Source organism: Pangasianodon hypophthalmus, chromosome 1 (assembly GCF_027358585.1).
Source record: "Pangasianodon hypophthalmus isolate fPanHyp1 chromosome 1, fPanHyp1.pri, whole genome shotgun sequence".
Lineage (NCBI taxonomy): Eukaryota > Metazoa > Chordata > Actinopteri > Siluriformes > Pangasiidae > Pangasianodon > Pangasianodon hypophthalmus.
In genome coordinates, this window is record NC_069710.1 from 640,718 (window position 1) to 664,602 (window position 23,885).

The following is a 23,885-nucleotide window of genomic DNA, read 5'->3' on the forward strand; positions in this document are numbered from 1 at the left end:
ATTAATAAAATGCTGAAAGGTAAATAATGTTTATTCATTTTGCTCCAAGGAACAAATCAGTTTCCGCAAACGCACCTTGATTTATAGATCATTAAGGAGGTGCCAGAACTTTGTGTGCTTGTGTCAGGACACGCCTCCGTATTTTGGATTGAGTTATCAATGCTTTATTTCTGCTTGAGTGGCGTCACAGACTGGGAGTCAATCAAGCTGCTCATTAGAATATTAGGCCACGCCCACTGGGACAGTTCTCCGATCAGTGTGATCAGGGAGTTCAGCTGCATTCAACTTCTTTTATAAGCACAGGACATGAACTTCCATACGTTCTGGGTTCATTTCCATCTCCCTCTCTCTCTCTCTCTCTCTCTCTCTCTCTCTCTCTCTCTCTCTCTCTCTTTGTCTCTCCCTCTCTCTCTTTGTGTCCGTGTCCATCTCCCTCTCTTTCCCTCTCTCTCTCTCCCCCTCTCTCCCCCTCTTCCTGTGTCTCTCTCTCCCTCTCTCTCTGTCTCTCTCTCTCTCTCTCTCTCTCTCTCTGTCTCTCTCTCTCCCCCTCTCTCCCCCTCTTCCTGTGTCTCTCTCTCCCTCTCTCTCTGTCTCTCTCTCTCTCTCTCTCTCTCTCTGTCTCTCTCTCTCCCCCTCTCTCCCCCTCTTCCTGTGTCTCTCTCTCCCTCTCTCACGCTCTCGCTCTCTCTCTCTCTCTTCCTGTGTCCCTGTCTCTCTCTCTCTCTCTCTCTCTTCCTGTGTCCCTGTCTCTCTCTCTCTCTCTCTCTCTCTCTCTGTGTCTCTCTCTCTCCCCCTCTTCCTGTGTCTCTGTCTCCCTCTCTCTCTTTGTCTCCCTCTCTCTCTCTCTCTTCCTGTGTCCCTGTCTCTCTCTCTCTCTCTCTCTCTCTCTGTGTCTCTCTCTCCACCTCTTCCTGTGTCTCTCTCTCCCTCTCTCTCTCTGTCCCTCTCTCTCTCTCTCTCTTTCTCTCTCTCTCTCTCTGTGCCTGTGTGAGCTCATCCTGGAGTGGAATGTGGGCCAGATATGTGTAAGTGTGCACCATCAGTCACTAGCTGTCCAGTCAAGGGTACTTCACAAAAATACTACCGAGCAACACACACACACACACACACACACACACACACACACACACACACACACAAAAACAAACACAAGGAACTGAGGTGAGATGAAAGTGGACACTAGATGGTGCTGCAGTAACACAGTAAACATGCACAGAGTAAAGCACTAAACACTAAACTCCCACAGTGTTACAGATAATGACTGTATCAGTTATAATAAAGACTGTAAACAAACAAACAAACAACAACAACAACAATAATAATAAGAAGAAGAAGAAGAAGAAGAAGAAGAAGAAGAATCTACAGCTGTATGTCTTTTTATGTTTATCTCTGTTTATCTGTCTGCCAGGTGGAATCATCCTGCCTCTATCTCTCTATCCATCTATCTGTCTGTCTCTCTTACCATATCTATCTATCTATCTATATGTATGTATGTGTGTCTCTGTCTGTCTGTTGTCTCTGTTTATTGATCTTCAGACTGAATATGAAGTTCATTTTATTATAATAACAGGGTTCTGTGTGTATAATGGATGGCACACACACACACACACACACACACACAGTCTGCCCTAGAGGGAGAAAAGCACAGAGAGAGAAAGAGAGAGAGAGGGACAGAGGGAGGGAGGGAGGGAGGGAGGTGGAGTTGTAGTTGTACAGTTAGTGGTTCAGCCTCACTTTGCTCAGACTCTCTCTCTCTCTCTCTCTCTCTCTCTCTCGGTGAAACAGCAGCGTTACGCTCTTATTTCCTCTTTAAACTTTATTATTTCCCCTTTGTGTTAAATTATTTCCTGTCTGTATAGAGAACATTTACTCTCACTCAGGACATGGACTGCGCTCTGGACCAGCTGGACGCTGCAGGATTTCTGCGCATCTGGCAACACTTCGATGCAGACGGTGAGAATAAAGAGATTTTATTTCTTTGTTTTGTATGAATTGTTAAAAAATCTAGATATTTTTCTCTCATGAGTGAATGTGTTCCAGATAACGGCTACATCGAGGGGAAGGAGCTGGATGCATTTTTTCGGCACCTTCTGATAAAACTGGGACCTGGGGTACGTCACAAAAAATATTAAAATAATACTCTATGTTTATAAAGAGGGGCGGGTGCAAAAGTTTATACCCCCCTCCCCTGTTAAGTTTCTGGATGGAAGGATGTCTTTTTGTATTTTCTAGATTTTATCACAAAAAAAAAAAATGCAGGTCTTTTCTGAGGTTTTCTGAGATCTTCTTACAACATACAGCAACCGTGTCTGCTACATGACTGTGCTCAAAAGTTTATACCCCCCTCTGACATGTTAATGTCTTATTTAAAGCAAGAAAAAGCTCAAACAGCCTCAAAACCTCGAGCAGTTCGAGTTAAGAGGGAGCGAGAATCAGGAAAACACCCTAGCACACACCTTAAACCTTGAAAATATCAACCTTTTACAGATCTGCAGAAGGAGATAAAAAAAAATGTATCAAAGTGGAAAGAGAGAGTGTTGACCAAAAGCAACAGCTGAGCATTCCTTCCTAAAAAAAAAAGAAAAAATCATGTTAAATATCTTGTTGCTGTCATTGAATATGAAGGAAGGGCGCACAAACTTTTGCATTCAGCTCTATCCAGATAAACAGAAGGTTCATTATCTCATCTTCAGTCCTGCATGAACTCCTGCTGGTGTTCTGATGATCTGAGTTTGAGGAGCAGCGGTGAATTGATGAAATGAATTTAGCCAGAGTGCTGCTGATGATGATGATGATGATGATGATGAGTTCAGTGTGAGATTATTTTTATATTCGTTAATTTTCGTTGTTTAACTTCGCTGCATGAGTTCTCTGCATCAAACATCACATGTAAATTTTTAATCAGCTAAACATGCTTCTTCACAGGAACTGACACAGTTAATCAACAGGAAACTGAGGTCAGAAGTGCTGTTCGTATCTTCTGTGGTTTGATCGTATGCAGTGGCACAAACGACAAAAATATGGTGTTAAAAAAAAAAAAAAAATTCACTAACGCTTTTATTTCTGGCAGAGGAACTTCTCACTAAAACGGACTTGAACTGTTTCTACACCAATACCTTCATTAAGAACTAGCAGGATATGCGTATAAATATGAATATGCATAAATATGCATGAATATGCAAATTAGAAACACTGATCTTCTTATCAAATGTTAGTGATATTAGATAACTTGGCTAGTTTAGCAGGTATCTAACTGCTAGCTAATTCACACGAGTACGATTTCAGTATCAGAGTCTAAAATAAATCTGTGAGAAAATACGAATGTACATTAACAGCCTCCAAACATGTCACAATATAATGTTACATTACCATGGCAACCATGTTCTGTTCAACACTAGCATCAGCTAAGTTAGCTAGCTGGGGATCTTAGCATGCAGAGTTTGCGGAGTGTACCAGAGTGTCACTGTCTGATCTGCAACGTGATTGGTCTGAAGTTATGGTGTTTATTTAGTACTATAGTGCGTAGCCCCGCCCACAAAAGTACTGACAAAGTCTTTGGAGTAAAAAATGAGCACATGTTAACAAATTTGATGCAAACACACAAATCTATGAAAAGAGAAACAGTGAGTTCAGAAATTACGGTAGTAGTTGAACATTTGATGGTGTTTTATATTAATTATATTAGATGTGCTACTCCAGTATATGTGTGTGTGTGTGTGTGTGTGTGTGGACAAACAGGCAGCTAGTGGTCATGGTAACCAGCTTGTTTTTCTCCACTTCTCCAGGATAAGATAACGGAGGAGAAAGTGCAGCAGCTGAAGGCCAGGTTCATGTCCGCCTACGACGTCACGGCCGACGGTCGCCTGCAGATCCAGGAAGTGAGACTTTAATCAACACTTCTTTACACATCGTTAAACTGGAACGAGACTCGAACCGCTCGATCTGCTCCAGAGATGTTTAGTGATGAATTAAAATCCATTATAAAATTGGCACTGGGACTGATGCACCATCACACGCTATGACGTCTGCGTTATTAGTTATTAGTAGCTGTGTTACTCCAGGAAACTTTTTTTTATAGTTGTTTGTGCTTTTAAGGTAGATCTGCTAGTCCATAATTTACGGTAGTTTGCGCAATTGTTTGTATTTTTACAGTAAGCATGCTAGTCCAGAAATTATATTAGTTGGCACAATTCTTAGTATTTTTTACCGTAGACATGCTGCTCGAGGAATTACGGTAGTTTGCGAATTATTTACTGTTTTTATGGCCAGTCTGCTAGTCAACAAATTACGGTAATTTGCAAATTTGTTACTTTTTTTGCGGCTGATCTGCTAGTCTACGAATTACGGTAGCTTGCAAATGTTTTAATGTTTTAATGGCCGGTCTGTTAGTCTACAAATTACAGTAGTTTGCACATTTGTTGGTGTTTTTGCAGTAGTACATCATCTATTGTTTATTCTTGAAGATTTTTACTCTCTAATCTGCTATACGTTATTGCAATTCACAGATTCTTTGACGCAGAACAATAATTCACTTCCACCAGTTATGAACGTTCAGCTTCCGCAGTGTGGAAAGTGATTTGAGGGTCACAGAAAAAAACCCACCACATTTCTCTTTTGAAAGACGTGTAAAAGACCGCAGCTTGGATTCAGGGCTGTCTTAAAAGCCTCTTTACAGAAATCCCACATAATGCCTGAGTGGTATTGATGTTCCTCTGTGTATGATGGAGATCTGCAGGCTTTTGTGGTTGTTTCCTTATTGCTAGCTTATTAGCCTGGGACCAAGTGCACCATTAGAGATCTTAAATCATATACATTGAAAAGACTTAGCAGGTATTGAAGATCAAGTAGAAGTAGCTTGTATAGTAATGTTCCAGATGGTTGTCTGGATGGTTCTTATTGAAGAATCTGAAGTGAAGGCTACAGAAAGGACTTGTTTTGTATTCCTGACGTAGCGTAGACTTGATCATCATCCAAGTGATTCCTGTAATGGAGAAAGGAGACAGAGGCAGGTCTTTTGTTTATCCTCTGTTTGAGTTATGGTGCCATAATGCCCATGACCTGCACGCATCCACATTCTCATTGTCCTTGACTTGAAAGAGGACATAATCTAATAGGAATTTGATTTGAAGAGGTCAAGTGTGGTTGTTCCTAGATCATCTTAGTTACAGTTGCCAAGCAATAGGACATGAATCCAGAAAAAAAAAGTCACATTGGTTTGAAATTTTTATATTCACCAAAGGAAAGGCATGAGTCATTGTGTAGGATGGTGGTCTAAAAAGAAGAAAATATTAATCTGAGAGGTACCAAAATAACACGTTGGCATTGAACCTTCAGTGTATTTGAACCAGGCGCAATGCTAATGATTTAGTGGCTTTGTTTCCCAGCAATCTTTTTATCTCATCTGTGCATTATCCTCTGAGAAGAACAGAACCATCCATCATTTAAGCATTAAGAGATTTTTAATCTCAGTTTAAACCCTGGCCAGAAAAACAAAAAAGCCACTAGAGGAAACAATATGGCCTGAACAGATTTCCGTGACGCTAAACCCTCGTATTGTCTTCTCTGTGTGTTCTTGTCTGCTCTAGCTCGCCAATATGATCCTACCAGAAAAAGAAAATTTCCTGTTGCTATTCCACCGTGAAGCTCCTCTGGACAACAGCGTAGAGTTTATGAAGGTCCCCTATCATCATCATCATCATCATCATGATCAAGCTTTAATTATTTTTAATATTCTATCTCCTGGATAAATAGGGTTCCTTTTTGTCTTCACAGATCTGGAGGAAGTATGATGCGGACAGCAGTGGATATATATCTGCAGCAGAGCTAAGGGTAGGAACGTCACGACATTTGTTCATCCAACACAAATCTCATCACGGTTTCACGGACCTTTATTCATCTGGGGGGGATTTTATCTACAGTAACATTCAACTGAGGCAGAATCCAAACCAAGTGTACATTATTACAAAAAAAAAGGTTCCTCAAGGGTTCTCTAGGTGACTGAAGGTTCTCAAGAGCTTTCTAAAGAGCATCTACTTGGAACAGTTCATGACAGGGAAATTCTCAACCTCAACCTGAAGAGGTGCTATGTGGAGTGTCTGGCTGAGCAGTTTGGGGTTTAAGGTTTTGTATCAAGCTCAAGCCATGATCCTACCATCACCATGTTTCACAGATGATGTTGGTTGGCTCTGGACTATAATAATTCATTTTTCTCCACTCTTTCTTCTTTGCATCAATTTTATACAGTGTGATCTGGGACTCTTGTGTCCATAAGACCTTATCCCAGGACAGGAATATTATGCACTTTTTTTTTTAACTAAAGTGCTTGTCCTTTGTGATGTTGATGGCTAACAATGGTTTGAAGGTCACACTGGCATTCTCTTCTGTTTATGGTAGTCTCCTAGTCTCCTTTGCCTATGTCGTTGATCTGTTTCTTGATCTATGATCTATTACTGAACGTACTGTTTGGGCAACATCTGCCGTGGTCTTCCGTAGGGTTCCTCTTGGTTCTTTTGGGTAAGTAAAGGTTCTAGCTTTCCAAAGAGCTTCCATTCGGATTTGTCTTTTTTTTGTGATAGGGAAATCCTCAACCTGAAGAAGCCCTTTATGGTGACAGGTGGAACATTTTTTTCATAAACGTATCCTGCTGAGCAGTTTCACAGATGATGTGGTTGGCTCCAGATTATAATCATTTCTTTTTCTCCACAACACGTTTAAACAGGTTCTAGCTTTCTAAAGAGGATCTGCTTGGAATGGTTCCAGATAGGGAAACCCTGAACCTGAAGAAGCCCTTTGGGGTACTATGTGGAACCCTGAATCAGGAAATCTGATACAGGGTGAAACTTGGTCGAGATTTCTCCACTCAATATGTCATCCTTTGAGTGCTTTTAATGTTTATTCCCCTCCATCACAGGTCAAGTTCTGATTTAACCTTGCCATGTTTTTCTTCAAGGTTCCCAAAGAACATTCAGTCACAATTTGGTACCTTTCCAGGATCTTGTACAGCAGTTCACACAAAATTGCATGCCAAGTCGTGCCAAACTCATTTAGTGCCATTTGAGGGCGAGTTATCTGTCGCAGCTTTCCAGGTTTTCCAGTTTAACAGTTTTATTCCTGCTATGTCTGACCTAGTTGTAGTTCGGTTCCTTCTCTGAATATACTGCTTGAGTGATGGAGATGTGTATTAGGTGGCATTTAAACAATAAATTGGTTGATTGTAGATCAATTCAATCAATATTATGGCCTAAAAGGCCAGTGCAGGACTTCTCTATAGTTTGGTTAATTAATGATATGTAACACTAATAATTTCTCTTGCAGAATTTCCTGAAGGATCTTTTTAAACAGCACAAAAAGGAAGTGTCCTCTAACAAGCTGGATGAATACACAGACACCATGGTAATGTTTATTTTTTTCTTTCGTTGTCGCCCAATGATCAATAGTCTACAGGATATCAAGCCCCTTAAAACTAATTAGTGTGATAAGATTAGCATTGGAGAGCATCTGTTGTGTCTCATCTTATCAGAAGATAATCAAGGCCTGGTTTTGGTTTTTGTCTGACTCGTAAGTAAAGGAAGATAAATCCAATAAATCGCTTTTCCATGAATGTAGGGCTTTTAACAAATTGTCATAGTGACCACCTGCTGAATTGCACTGAAGCTTTTAAAGCACAATGTTTTCTCCCACAATCTTTTCCTGGTGCTTGTTGACTGACATTTATGCCTATTGATTGTAAAGCAATTACAATTTGCACTGCCATTTGTTGTTTGGACCTGTGTGTTGAATAAGAACTTTGAAAAGCCGCTAGTTCTACAAATTCACATCCTGCAGCTTTTTATAATTCACTTCAGGAGACTTTGGTGAAATGCCAGCCACTAATTTCAGTCATTAATCCGTCAACGTTGAGTGTGCTCACTCAATGGGAACCGATACTTGTGAAAAGAACAAGTGGAATGACGTGGAACAATGACTATGAGGTTAAAGAGCAGAATGTCAGCTATAATTTAAGGAGATTTATACCTGTATAGGAATCACAGTCTTTTTCATGCATTGCTTAGGGTGACTAAATGAACACAGCCTTGAATAAAATGGTCATGGTTAGTACGTCATTGTAGTTAATGACTTTTTGAAGTGTTGAAAGCATCACATGAGGCTCTGGCAGAACTGTTTTACAGCCATGTTTTAGTTCCTGCTTGGTATTGGACCTTTTTGGATTTTGTTTTTTTTTTTAAGTCCAGCCTACATCATTCCAATTTTTGGACCTAGACAGTAAATCTAGTGCTGTGTTTTGGGTTATTGTCCTGTACTGTAAGATGAAGCACCATCCTGGTCTGCCATATTCAACACCTTACCATCAGTGGATCCACTGAGTCCTACCTGACCCGGACCTGGGACAGTTTCCCTAACAGGGCTGGTCCTGTCCACTCAGGTTTAAGGCATTTGGAAACATGTACAAGACGCTTTAGTTTGCTTCTAAATTATCCAGTAACATCAGGAGAGATTAATAAAGAGATCCAAGTCCACTTGAGTGTAATAGCCAAGTCCTAGCTGTGATACCACCACCACCGTGTTTCACAGATGATGAGGCATTTCTGACCTACCAGTGGTTTTAAAGTCACCCTGGTGTTGTCCTCTGTTTGTTAGTCTTTGACACCTCCATGCCTAGGTCCTTGATCTGTTTAAACTTTTTTTTTTCTATGACTGAAAGTATTGTTTGGGCATAATCTACCGCGATCTTCTGTAGTCCCTTGCTATTGCTAAGCAAACTTATTTCTTCCAGAGGCAATTCTACTCTGCAGAAATAAAATGCATAATCCATTCTGATTTTTTTTCCTGATCGACATGCATTAGTAACATTAGACTGCAAAACAACACCTTGTGACTAATCATAACAGCTTTCAATAAAAATGCTTTGTCTGTTTGCAAAATAACGCAGATGGGTTTTCTCTCCAATTTCTTAAACCAGCCTTCAAACACAGCAGTGCTGATAGAGAGTTAGCATTTACTCTCATAGTGAGGCGTCACTGTGCATAGTCCTTTTGAGATTTTTATTGGGACCTTATAATTAAACGTCTGAAATTTACTTGGACTTTAGTGATTGACCTTTGGAAGCATCTTCAGTGCTTGTGGCTCCAGGTGCCCAACTACCTTCCTACGCCTCTGCGAAAGCTTTGATTGGTTTATTCTGATTTTTCAGCCACACAATGTTTTTTTATGATAATAACAACAACAACAGATGCCACATCAAGAATCAGCTCTACATTATCATTTGCCTCTTATGAAAGAACAAATAATCCTGACAAGTAAAAAAGCTAGAGTCCAAATATGTTTGGTCCAACTGAAGTTGGATCACAATGTATAAAATGGGTTGCGGTTCCTGTTTAGTTCTTCTACTATACGTATTCATTGGGTGACCCAAAGCTTACAAATGGGGCGTTCAATCCTTGAGGCATTCCAGGATTCCTCGCTCAAGGGTCCAACCACGATCACCTTATATCCTATAAAGGGCTCAAGATAAAAATATTCAGACCACTGAGAAACACTAACTCTACACCCCCTGATCTCATCTGTCTACGCCCCTGCTTTTCCATCCTGCACCATATAACCACCAGAACCGTATTTTATTGCCGTACCTGATGGATGTTCCAGAGATGATGGTGTGTCTGTGTCTGGCTCGAGTGTGTTTTGCCCATGACCCTGTTTATGGGGAGACAATTCAATCTAAGAGTAGATTGGACAGCAGCAGACACCACCTGATTACTCGTCTTGTCTCTGCTCAGCAGGAAAGATAAATGTATTCCAGTCGCGTGTGAGCTGTATGATGGAAAGATGATGGAAGATATAGTAGGGTCAAAAAGTCCACTGTGTTGATTGTTCCTACTGTAATGTTTTATATCACTTAGATTTTTGGACTATGTTGTATTACATGTTTATTATGTTTCTCTCTTTTTTTTGTTGCAGATGAATATATTTGACAAGAACAAAGATGGCCGCTTGGATCTGACTGATTTAGCTCGGTAACGTGGGAGTGAATGTTAATGTGTTTTGTGGTCAGCTTTATGAGCTCACTGAGTGGCGTGTTGTAAACTGTAGAAGCAGTGATTGCTTGCAAGTAACCACAAAACAGACAGTGAAGCTCTCAGTGCAGAACAGATACGCAACGTCTAATCTATTAAAAATTATTCACAGGACAACCGTCCACATCAGTAAAAGTATTCCTTTCTGCTGTTGTTTTAGAACATCTCCATATTAAAAGATCACAAAAGACATTTCTTTACTTATGAGACTGAAATATGCATGAAATATACATTTAACACAGCTGATGATTCATATGCAATTTTGAGCTCTTTAAAGCAGCAATCAGCTCAATATTAATAAGAAAATTAATGACCTAGAGGCCACGCCTCCTTCATTGTGATTGACAGGCTCAGAAGCCACACCCCATTATTGACAATGACAGGCACAGAGGCCATATTGTCTTTACAAAGTTAACACAAAGAAGCCACACCTCTTTTACTGCGATTGACAGACACCTAAGCCACACCTCTTTTACTGCGATTGACAGACACCTAGGCCACACCTCTTTTACTCTGATTTATAGACACCTAGGCCACACCTCTTTTACGGTGATTGATAGACACCTAGGCCACACCTCTTTTACGGTGATTGATAGACACCTAGGCCACACCTCTTTTACGGTGATTAATACCTAGGCCACACCTCTTTGACTGCGACTGATAGACACCTAGGCCACACCTCTTTTACTGCGATTGATAGACACCTAGGCCACACCTCTTTGACTGCGACTGATAGACACCTAGGCCACACCTCTTTTACTGCGATTGATAGACACCTAGGCCACACCTCTTTTACGGTGATTGACAGACACCTAGGCCACACCTCTTTTACGGTGATTAATACCTAGGCCACACCTCTTTGACTGCGACTGATAGACACCTAGGCCACACCTTTTTTACTGCGATTGATAGACACCTAGGCCACACCTCTTTGACTGCGATTGATAGACACCTAGGCCACACCTCTTTTACTGCGATTGATAGACACCTAGGCCACACCTCTTTTACGCTGATTAATACCTAGGCCACACCTCTTTGACTGCAATTGATAGACACCTAGGCCACACCTCTTTTACGCTGATTAATACCTAGGCCACACCCCTTTTACTGCGATTGGTTTACACATAGGTCATGACTTAAATGGGATCGGCAGACACAGATCATACATCCTACACTGGAACTGACAGATACAGAGGCCACGCCTCCTTTACTGAAAGTGTCAGTCTCAGTGAAGGAGGCGTGGTCTCTGTACCTCTCAGCCTTAGTGAAAGAGGCGTGGCCTCTGTGTCTGTCAGTCTCGGTGAAGGAGGCGTGGTCTCTGTACCTTTCAATTGCAGGGAAAGAGGCGTGGCCTCTGTGTCAGACACCGTGAAGGAGGTGTGGCCTAAATGCAATAAAACTGGCGCATTAATTGCACAGCTGATTGTGTTCGATGGCGTTAACTTGCTCGTTGTTGTTCGTCCTCCAGAATCCTGGCTCTACAGGAGAACTTCCTGTTGCAGTTCAAGATAGACGTAAGTATAATTTCAGCGTCTTTGTGTTTAAACCTCTTACAGAGTTTCTGATTTGATGAATGCACTTATCCGTTCGGTTTCTTTTCCTCCTCCTCAGGCGAACACTCTGGTGGAGAGGAAACGAGACTTTGAGAAAATCTTCGCTCATTACGATGTTGTAAGTTGCGTTAACATGGCTTGCGTATCTTTACTGCTTGGTGCATAAATTGGTCTGTGATGTAGCAGTACTTTCGCAGTACGCCGACCTGATCCTAAGAAAGAAGACAAACATTTTGTTCACAGTTTGCTAAGTGATAGTTGTTGTATTATTGATGTTGCTGTAGTTGACATTATCATTAACTCTTACTGCATTTACGTTGTTTTTTTACCGTGTGGTAACTTCGTGAACATGATTGAGGACCTACCTGTTCTTCAATATGACGCTATTGATAAAGTAACGTACAGTAAGTTTCCTGCTGCGAGGAAAGCCATGTTTTTGAGAGATTAAAGAGAGGCTGGTGAGGGAAGGACTGTTTATAGCTGCTATAACGTAAGCGACAACAGGAACTAACTCGTATCAGCAGACGTAGCATTAAACGTAACTATACACGCATAGTGTAGTGTATTACCATGTTGTTTTTTACTAAATAAAACTGTAATCGTTTTCAAATTGCTTCGTTGTAAGAGTGTCTCATCATGACGTCACCCAGTAGTTGATTATTTTCCTACAATGTCGTGATGCCAAGTTGAAATGAGCAGTGTTTGTAAATGTGAAGCAGAATGCTCCGATCCGTGGAGAAGATTTTCAGACTTTCATTAATATTGTTTATCTTGAAAATAAGTTTAATATGAGAAGATGCGAGTCGTGTAAATTGCTGGTTGTTGTTCCAGAGTAAGACGGGAGCTCTGGAGGGACCCGAGGTGGACGGATTCGTCAAAGACATGATGGAGCTGGTCAGGGTGAGTGGGTTAATCATTACACAGTGTGTGTGTGTGTGTGTGTGAATAGTGAACAGTGGAACAGATGTGCCAGAAACATTTAACTTTCATTACTCCTTACATTTGCATTTATTCAACAGACGCTTTAATCCCGTTAAACTGAGCTAAAGATTTTTATCTCACAGCCTTCTGAACGTCATGCTGTGTTGAGCACGTACACAATCTCCTCATCGTCCATCACCATGAGGACGAAAAGAACAAACATCAGAAAAGAGAGGCTGTGGTTGACTTAGATAAGTCAAGGATATAATAATATTTAAACAGTTAAAAGTATAAATAAACACAATCAGGACTCTTCCTGAGAGAAAGCTACTAAATCAGGTCCTGGACATTTCCAAGCAGCAGTGGAGCTACAGTTCCTCAGTGCTGCTCGGAGCTCCACTAAACATTAATCAGAAGGTTTATTAAACAATTCATACAGAATTTCGCAGATTTTTTGTGATCGTTGCGGCCAAAAATGCTTGAATTTGCTGCGACTATTTTTAAAATTTGCCATGCGACTTGCAGATTTTTTTGTCCTTTTTGTTTGTTTTTTTTTGGAGAAAACTACTTGATTTGGCGAAATTGCACTTTGCACGAAATAGTTTAGTGCGGTCTTTCACAGTGATGTTTGTTGGTAAATGAGACCTTTTAGATATACTCATGTTCGTCGCACGTAAATCGAAGAGGGCTTTGGCTGAATGTGTGTTGTGATGATGTCACATGACGTGTCTTGGCCCAAATCTGTGGAAAATCTGCAGTAATTTTGAAAAATTAAGAGCTCCAGCATTTATGTGATCACAAAATCGCGAAATCCTGGAGGGACTGGTTTAAAGCTGCATTAGGCAGAATTAGGTCTCTAACGGTTACGTAGGTGGAGTTGAATAAGATTTGAACAAATTTTTTTACTCCTTGAGCCCAAGTCCCACCCATATACACCAAGCCCCGCCCCCAGTGGTAAAGCTAGACTCTGCACTTGGATGTTCAGCTGCTTGAAAGCCGAGTTATAACACTAACGACACACAAAATCCCACTTATACACAAATAGATACACAAAAACCCATATACGCCAAGCTCCGCCCCCAGTGGTAAAGCTAGACTCCCACTCATACTGCTTTACGAGGACGGTCAAGAGTGCCTTCCCAGTCCTTTTTATTATTAGCATGTTAGCATTATTATCATCGCTAGCTAAAAGAAAGGCCATTCAGCTGCTCAGTAGTCAAGTTATAACAAAATAAACATGAAATGTTAACTCTTACATATATACGAGGATGGACAAGAGTCCCGACACTGTTCTGTTTTTCTTTGTAATGAAATAATTATTCATTCAAACAATTCAATCAAAGCTTCATCCCCCTCCCTGGTGATAAACGACTCCATCTTGGAAAAGTGATATCACTGTTTATTCTACTTTACTGCATTTTTTGTCCTAAATTTTTTTTAGGACAAAAGAAAAGCGCTGTGTGCTTGCTGATTTGAGACTGAGATGTGGGCGGAGCAACATGGTGTTGGGGGCGTGTCTATAAAATGACTGAGGCCTATCCAGAGATAAACAAGCACTAAGGACCGTTACGCACTTTTCCAAATGGGTTTTCTCAGCTAGATAATACACTTTTATTGAGCTCGTGGCTTAAATCTTCATTTTTTTTTTAAATCATGTATTTTTCAGGTTAATAAGAAATAAAAACAAAACAAATCGACTATCCCACCTTTAATTTAAGCTAATAAAGCAAAGAAAAAAAGCAAGGAAAAAAATTTTGCTATTTGAGAAAACATCTTGTGTGAATTTCCTCCATATTGTTTTAAGCCAATATGTTTTTGCTGATTATTATTATTATTATTATTATTATTATTATTTTAAATATGAAATGCGGGAATAATTCTGGAGTTGATGGAGCATCTCTTTCTCTCTCCGTCTCTCAGCCGAGTATCTCGGGCCCGGAGCTGGACCAGTTCAGAGTCGTGCTGCTGCGCCACTGTGACGTGAATAAAGATGGAAAGATCCAGAAGAACGAACTGGCGCTGTGTTTAGGGATGAAACCTAAGCCTTAGTCCGCGTTCTGTGGTTATTACACAGCAGCGTGACGCTGTAGGACTGTTTGCAAACGTGTGCTATTTATTATCTATTTAAATTCGGTTACAGACACGTGCTGATAATGTTTTTTATGATCATTTACGCCGTTGCCGTGACGTCACTGCTCCTGTGGCTCATTTAAAGATGAGTCAGGATGCATTTTTCAGCACATGCTATTATATGCAGGAGAAAATAACCGTATCACCCATCACTCATCTTTACTGTGTGTGTGTGTGTGTGTGTGTGTGTGTGTGTGTGTGTGTGTGTCAGCACAAAGCAGCACAAACAACAGCTGTAAGCCGGAGCACCTCCATGTTTTGTTTTCTCGTTACAGCAAAGCGCATTCGGTTCTTCTGCATAAACACGTTTCATCATTTATAAGGATTTTAACCCGCTAATACAAGCCACCATGCTAGCTGTTTTCTCTCTTTAACCCATTATCTCGTTCTCCTCGTTCACAAACACTTCCTAATTTTGTCTAAATTTCAATCCCAGTTCTAACGCTAGCTAGCTTAATTGTTAGTTTAGCTATTGATATGCTATCTCTCTGTACACATTGCGCTAATGGAGATACAGGAGAGAGCTGAAGCTATAAAACAGTGCTGCTGTTCCGCTTCCTAATGAGAATTAATAATCCTAATGGTTTCCATCAGGATCTAATGGATTTAGTGGTTCATTAATTATTCATGCTTTATTACAGATCCACGATCTGTTCAGTTTATCATCACTCACATTGTGTTAATGTTAGCGAAGTGAGGATGATGATAACTCTTGCTAGCTATATTGTGTAGCTTTTGACTTGTTGCAGCAGCGCCATCTACAGGAGAGAGAGAAGATTATTTCATTAGAATCTGATCTCACTGTATAAATACAGAAACACAAAATAAATAAAAATAAAAATAAAAATGTGCTAGCTGTGTGTATCAATCTTTAAACTAAAGCAAATCTCTTCGTTCTGTTCATCGTACGACTTTTCCGTGACACAAAATGGAGGACAGCTGTCGTAATAAACGGCGAGAGAAGCCTGGTAAGTCCCGGTGAGGTGAACGTGAAGGTGTAATTATCAGCACGTGTCTGTTCTGTAGTGTGAAAGAATACTGCGTTGTTTTTATTAGCGGTTAGCGGTGAGCAGTTGCATGTGCTGTGGTTTTAGCTCAATCTTGTATATTAAACAATCGAATGATTTGCACTTATTTACAGAGTAGTTACGCTCAACACTTCCTGTGATTCCTGTCCGCAGGGAGTGAGAGAAACACCACGTCTTTTCCTCTGCATGTGATCTCCAACGATGAATAAAGAAGGTTAAAGATATAAAGTGACTCCTGTTTTTTATTTATATTAATAATGAAGGAAATTGGTTTGAAATTTTAAAGCCTTAAAGAATCCTTAAATAACTTTTTTTTTTTTTTTTTTTTTTTTTTTTTTTACAGACTCTAAATTATAGCTCATTATTTTCTCTTTACTGTCTACAAGCTGTCAGGAGTTTAACATTTAGCTTCTTGGGACACTCTTAAAAGAAAAGGGTTCTTCAGGGGTTCTTTAAGGGTTCTTTAAGGGTTCTTTGGATAATTCAGGGGGTTTTCGTCTCAGTGAAAGTTCTCTGTTCTGGCGGCAGAAGACTTTTGCGTCTTTTTAAATTTATTTTTTTAAAAAAAGAACCAATAGTAAAGTAGAGAGATGTAATTCCAGGTAAAGTCCATTAGGGAAACCAGTAGAGATTTTCCTAAAGGATTGTGTTTCAGCAAAAAGTCCTTAAATGACTTGAATAACAAGAAGAAGATGATGATGATGACGATGATGATGAAGGAGAAAAAAAGTACAAGAATAACAGTAAGATGAAGTAGAAGATGAAGAGGATGAAGATGATGAATATGAAGATGAAGAAGATGGTGAAGAAGAAGAAGAAGATGAAGATGAAGAAGAAGAAAAGGTGGGGAAAAAGATGATGATGAAGAGGAAGACAGCAATGAAGAAGAAAAAGTGCAAGAAGAGGAATATGAGAAAGAGGGAGAAGAAAAAGAGTCGTGTGTATTTTGCGTGTTCACGGCTGCAGGAGAAAATAAAATGAAAACAAAAATAAACACAAACTGCGACATCACGAGCATCAACAACTTTCCCACAATTTGAAGACAGCTGTTTATAATTTTATTATAAATACACCTGACACCTGAACGTCACACTGAACCTCACACCTGAACGTCACACTGAACGTCACACTGAACGTCACACTGAACCTCACACCTGAACGTCACACTGAACGTCACACTGAACCTCACACCTGAACGTCACACTGAACGTCACACCTGAACGTCACACTGAACGTCACACTGAACCTCACACCTGAACGTCACACTGAACGTCACACCTGAACGTCACACCTGAACGTCACACTGAACGTCACACTGAACCTCACACCTGAACGTCACACCGAACGTCACACCTGAACGTCACACTGAACGTCACACCGAACGTCACACCTGAACGTCACACTGAACCTCACACCTGAACGTCACACTGAACCTCACACCTGAACGTCACACCTGAACGTCACACTGAACGTCACACCTGAATGTCACACCGAACGTCACACCGAACGTCACACCGAGCGTCACACCGAGCGTCACACCTGAACGTCACACCTGAACGTCACACTGAACGTCACACCTGAACGTCACACTGAACGTCACACTGAACGTCACACCGAACGTCACACCGAGCGTCACACCTGAGCGTCACACTGAGCGTCACACTGAACGTCACACTGAGCGTCACACCTGAACGTCACACTGAACGTCACACTGAACGTCACACCGAACGTCACACCTGAACGTCACACCGAACGTCACACCTGAACGTCACACTGAACGTCACACCTGAACGTCACACTGAACGTCACACCTGAACGTCACACCGAACGTCACACCGAACGTCACACTGAACATCACACTGAACGTCACACCTGAACGTCACACCGAACGTCACACCGAACGTCACACCGAACGTCACACCTGAACGTCACACCGAACGTCACACCGAACGTCACACCTGAACGTCACACTGAACGTCACACCGAGCGTCACACCTGAACGTCACACCGAATGTCACACCGAATGTCACACCTGAATGTCACACCTGAACGTCACACTGAGCGTCACACTGAACGTCACACTGAGCGTCACACCTGAACGTCACACTGAGCTTCACACTGAACGTCACACCGAACCTCACACCTGAACGTCACACCGAACGTCACACCTGAACGTCACACCTGAACGTCACACCGAACGTCACACTGAACATCACACCTGTACGTGCCTACCGAACATTTATTACTGATTTATTCCCCATTATTACGAAATAAACTCAGAGAAAGTCTTAAAATGCGCAACACAGCTACTCTAATACACACACATACACACACATGTATTATTTATCCCTGGAGTGTGTGTGCGTGTGTGTGTGCGTGTGTGTGTGTGTGTGCGTGTGTGCGCACGTGTGCGTGTGTGTGTGTGTGTGCGTGTTAGAGACATACTGCTGATACCTGCGGGATATTTTTCAGAGAATTCACTCTGGTGAGTGTTTACAGCTTCTAAAAAGCTTTACAGCACTTTCAGTGAGCAGTGACGGAGAAAAACACACACACACACACACACACACACACACACGCACACACACACAAAGACCTTGATGATGTGTTAATGTTCATCTGCTGCTTAGAAACCACCATAATAGCACATATCACGCACATGCTAATGGCATATAGTGTGTGTGTGTGTGTGTGTGTGTGTTTGCTTTGTGCTGCTTTGGTGCTCATAGCGTAGACCAGCTGCTCCACAGCAAACACACACAAACTGGGATGATGCTGTGTGTGTGTGTGAGTGTGTGTGTGTGTGTGTGTGTGTGTTTAAATGTAGCATGTTATTAATATTGATATGATCCTGAACATCAGCTACTTGACTCGATGTTTTCAAAAAATGTAAAAAAAATTAAATTTAAAAATTGTAATATTCATAGACACACTATTTATTTATTTATTTATTTGTTTATTCACTGCTGCCCTATCACACAAGGTCACTGTACAAATAACACAGAGACTCACCCATTAACACACACACACACAAAAATGAATAAATTTAATCAATATTTGAATAAATTCAATAATAAATTATTACATTAATTCATTTTTAAAACTGGACCTTTATCCTGACAGAAGAAGCTAAAAAATATGTTATTGTTATTTAACATACTTTACATTACACACATTTTGTACACACATTTGAGATGTTTATTTCACTCAGAAAGTGGCATAAAGAGCAAAAAAACACAAATTGTTCTGATTTCAGCATTTATAAAAAAGCAAACATGTTTCCTCACCTGATCGATTTCAGTGTTGATTATTCATTTCTCCTGTTTATTTAATTTGACAGAATGATTTTATGATGTTTAAATGCGTGAGCTTTGGGTGAAAAGTGTGAAAAGTGTTTCAGAGTCACATTTCAACCCAAATTTATGCAGATTTTCATTTAAATTTTAATAAAATGATCACAGGGTGTCACACGAGGCTAATTCAGCTATGCTAATCCACTAACCACCTGTTTGACTTGCTAATAGAAGTATCAGTGCAAGCGTTTCTTCACAAAAGCATTTATTCAGTAAAATAAAGGCTCTTCTACACAAACTTGTAAAGTATAAACTACAACATATAATCAAACAGAAACAGCATCTTCCACAGGTGGAGAACCGCGAGACGTGTTTTCTGAAGACCTGCATTTCAAAAAGCTATAATTTGTCATAACGCATCATTTATCATCACTGACCTTCTTTAATTATTTCATTTACTGATTGCTGATGTCATAATGGCATTACCTGCTACCCTGTAACGTGATCACATGACCCACAAATATTACAAAATATAGATAAATTTAAGGATCGAACATTTTAATGTATGAAAATTGCACAAATATGTTGTACATGTACAAATACAAATACATATTTTAATATAATTGTGTGCATGAGAGCAGAAAGTGTGGTTAAAAACTAAAGATAAAAATGAAATACTGAAGGTTTGTGACTGCGTTCATACTGAAATCCACCACTAGATGGCACCAAAACTAAACACTCCCTATGAACATGGTGCAATAATCCTGATTATCATCCATGTTGTGGTTGTTTTTAAGTTTGGTTACATGGAAGAGAGAAAGAAATGTTATAGAGAAAAACATTCAGAGGTGAAGTTATGCTCTTACAGCGAGTCTCGCCAGAGTCCCTGCTCGCTCTCTGCACACATACTACTCTCTCTCTCTCTCTCTCTCTCTCTCTCTCACTCTCTCTCTCTTTCTCTCTCTCTCTCTGTCAAGCTACACATCCTTCTCCTGAGATGCCAGTGATTCTGACCCCTTCTGCTCTCTGGACCTGCCTGATCCATCCTGATGCCCTACTTCTGCTTGGAGTTCTCATCACCTGGAAATCACTCACTGCTGCTGATGGCCTCCAGCACACACAGCCTGAAGATCATGAGATTACTGAAGATGGATCCTCTTAGAAACCATCAAGATAACTTTAGGACTTCAATTCCCACGAACAGTTTTACACTCAAGTCTCCATCAGTGAACAGCTGATAACATCAACAAAACAGACTTCATGAGAAACTGTGATGAATTTCCTGGTTACACAATTACACTATTTGTCCATGTAGTACACAGTTATAGAGGGAATGATTTATAATCACACTATCGGGTGTCACCCAGATGAGGATGGTTTCCTTCTGAGCCTGGTTCCTCTCAAGGTTTCTTCCTCACATCGTCTCAGGGAGTTTTTCCTCACCACCGTCACCTCTGACTCACTCATTAGGGATAAATTCATACTTTTAAAACTTATATCTTGAATTTATATATTTCTGTAAAGCTGCTTTGATGACAATTACAATGTCCGTTGTTAAAAGTGCTATACAAATAAAATTGAAATGAATTGAAACTGGTTTTGCAAAATCACCTGCTTTTGGACTGACTTTGGATTAAACAACAGTTTAAACTGAAATCAACCGCTAGATGGCGCCAACACACACACACACACACACACACACACACACACACACACACAAAATGGCCGCCAAACATAATTTATTGAACTTATTTTTATTAATTTTTTTATTATTTTTTTTACACCACATATTTCTGGTATAATTGCAGCCAAGGATCCCTTAACTTCTACACAAATAGTGTTTGTATGAAATTACACTAATTACATTAATATTTTATCTACGTATCAAAGCCATATATCTTTTCTTCCTTTCTCTCTTTATGGATTAATTAATTTGTTGATTGTTTTTATTATTTCAGTTGGATTTGAATGATCTTGTGATGGGGTTTGTATATTAAATTCTAAGTTAATAACAAAAAATTAGCATTAAAGTTTATAAGTGAGTTCATCAGCGCGGGTTTGAAACCATGTTGATGCTGAATTCCGCCACTAGGTGTCGCCAAACTACAGCCATTTACTCCAACACTGTTCAGTGCAGATTAAACCATGAGAGCATGAGATAAACACTGAGTGTTTATTAATTCAGAGCTATAGTGAAATGTAAATACATACAGAAAATATAAAAAGCATGATTAGACCTTGAGTTTGTTTTTATATGCGGATAAAATGCTTCTACTTGAAAATATTATTGTTTTACTTCTGTTAAAGCACATTAGCCTTTTTCAACTACTTCAATTTCAACTTAAAGAAATTATTTTTACAATTTTTCCTTTCCCTTCTTTAAAAACACTAAGGACATTAATTCTGAAAGGTGAAGGTTTTTCACTGAGTTCAGAGGGGAAAGGTGTCTGGGTGATTTGCAGTGTGCTGATGTTTAATTAAAAAGGTAAACTAAGGAATTTAATTTAATTTAATTAGTCTGTTAAATCTTTAATTACACTACAGAATGTGCTTTAAAAACTCTCACTAAGCTCTTCACCTATATGAGAAAATCACACTATTGATTTCCAGCGATGGTTGGATTCCAGCTGTGAAGTGGCATTTTACCTGGAAAATACACCTAGTAAATTATTCATAGACTAGTGGAAATAATTGTTTAGGGTTGGATGATTAATTATTATTATATTAATTATATTATTAATTATATTAATTAATTCTATTTAAATGGGCTGCATTTTCTGAAAAAAATGAGAGTGAAACCCATAAAGCAACAACAACAACAATTCTTCTTCTTCTTCTTCTTCTTCTTATTATTATTATTATTACAGCTACTGCACATCTGGAAACCCCTGGATTACTGTTCAGCTGATTATTCATGCTCTGGACATTAATATTTTTATATTCCCTGCTGTATCCTCAGATAGAACTACAAAATGGAAGAATTTCCAAAAATAGTGGATATAGTGTGTTTTATTTATGGTTATATAGATGGTATATATAGATAGATAGATATACAGTAATGCTTGTTTACTAGTATATATATATATATATATATATATATATATACTGTGCAAAAGTTTTTTTTAGTACAAACTTTGTTATAGATGTTTATTTTCTGGCTTCTACATTATTGATTCAGTACAAAATCATTTTAGTTTCCAAACATTAGTTTTCCAGCACAAAATGAAATGTTCCAGAAAAATGTTTGTATGTCAGTAAAGAAAGCAGCAGATTCCATAAGAGACACTTTTCAGATAAAAACAGAATGAAGGCTGCTGGGTTTCGCTGCAGAAATAAGAAGCGAGTCGACAGTCAAAGTCTCCAGAAGAACTGTGGCTGCTTCTGCAAGATGCTCAGTAACACTTCCAGCTCATTTCCCTATAAAACTGCACACACTGCACCTCAGATACTGCTTTATTTATTTAAAGTGAAGGATCGTCACATTAAATACTGACTTTGTTTCATTTATTACTGTTTACTGCTCTTTATAGGATTTTTTTTAATGTAGAAACATTTAATTTCATTATTTCTGAAGGCGTCTTTACTCTACAGCATTTCTTTACATGTGCCTAAGACTTTTGCACAGAACTGTATATATATAAATATATAAATATATATGTATAGACTTAAAATGTATTACAGTTATTCTGTATTTTTATAAACATATTTTGCTAGACTTTTAAATCCTTGTGTCCAAAACTAATATAATGTAGAAGTCTGTCTATTTTTTTTAAAAATGCAATTAATTAATCCTATAACGAATCTTAGAAAAATAAATTCAAGTCAAAATCTTCAAGCAAAGATCAAGCTGATCGAGTCACGTGACATATAATCGTTGTTCTATATTAATAAAAAAATGATTAAATTATTATTTTTTTTAAATATTGTACATTGACATGCTGCTCGAATTTATCGACTTTGAATATAACGTAAAGTTTGAAAAATAGTTAAAAAAAAAAAGATGTCCATTTCCGGTGGGTGTGGCTTCGTGACGCGCTGAAGGGAGCGCGCTTATGGGTGGTGCGCGCAGTGCTAGCCACGCCCCCGCCTCTGACCCCGCCCCTAGCCCCGCCCCCTCAGTGTTGTCAGTGTTATTGAGAGGCGAGCAGAGGAGAGGAGAGAGAGAGCTGCTTCACTGCTCACTGTCCTTCCTGAACATTTTCACTCTTTTCGGCTCTGCTTTATAAACTTCCGGTCTGTTTGTCGGTAATTGTGTGGATTTATGTCGGTTATGTCGGAGTTATGGGACGCGGTGCGTTGCAGGAAAGAAAGGAGGCTTTAAATCTCACCGTGTGCTGTTTTTGTCTCCTGCGCGCTCGGTAACTCGATACTGCGGTTCTCATCGCCACATACCGATACCGATCTTTTTGGCTGGATTTTTCTATACCGACTGGGAACTTCAGCTTAATTCTTGAGGGTTGTTTTTGGAGGAAATGGAGGCTGTAATGGAGAAAGAGTGCAGTGCTCTAGGAGGGCTTTTTCAGGCCATCATTAATGACATGAAGGTAAAAAAAAAACATTATTTATTATCTTTATGAGTGTTCTTTTTTTTTTTTTTTTTTTTTTTTTTTAATAATATAACACTTCCTGATCTGTGTCAGTAAAGAAGGTTATTAGTATAAATACTTCTACTAATAATATGTATTTTTTATCTTTGCAATAAAACTTTAGGTCCAGTTTTTAACTCTTTAACACAAGCATGGATATCGATATTATTTAGAACCTGAGTGTCTGATTAATTACAGGTGAGCGTTAGTTCTGTAGGCAAATGTGCACATGTGTGCTTTTGTATGTTGGTTTGAATTTGCAGTCATGCACACACCTTTGCATGAAGCTCGCACGCCTGTTAAA

At 39.5% G+C, this 23,885-nt stretch overlaps 2 protein-coding genes across 11 annotated transcripts in view; both read left to right on the plus strand.

The window, feature by feature from the left end:
- Positions 1 to 1,719: 1,719 nt before the first annotated feature.
- On the plus strand, positions 1,720 to 15,930 carry LOC113526715 (secretagogin). Its single transcript, XM_026914012.3, has 11 exons — positions 1,720 to 1,953; positions 2,041 to 2,111; positions 3,786 to 3,878; positions 5,586 to 5,675; positions 5,773 to 5,829; positions 7,315 to 7,392; positions 9,955 to 10,010; positions 11,539 to 11,584; positions 11,682 to 11,741; positions 12,455 to 12,523; positions 14,465 to 15,930. The coding sequence occupies exons 1-11, from the start codon at positions 1,884 to 1,886 to the stop codon at positions 14,591 to 14,593; spliced, it is 819 nt and encodes a 272-aa protein (XP_026769813.1). The 5' UTR covers positions 1,720 to 1,883; the 3' UTR covers positions 14,594 to 15,930.
- Positions 15,931 to 23,114: 7,184 nt separating this feature from the next.
- Positions 23,115 to 23,885, plus strand: part of LOC113526651 (protein MTSS 1-like) — a 55,042-nt gene continuing 54,271 nt past the window's right edge. For 6 of the 10 annotated variants that reach the window (XM_053241002.1, XM_053241058.1, XM_053241032.1 and 3 more), the window contains exon 1: positions 23,116 to 23,539. In XM_053241002.1, coding sequence (XP_053096977.1) covers positions 23,468 to 23,539 — 72 coding nt within the window. In that variant the 5' untranslated portion in view covers positions 23,116 to 23,467. Of the gene's footprint in view, positions 23,540 to 23,885 lie in introns of all 10 variants that reach the window. The other 4 variants (XM_053240953.1, XM_053240968.1, XM_053240983.1 and 1 more) reach the window with 2 other exon arrangements.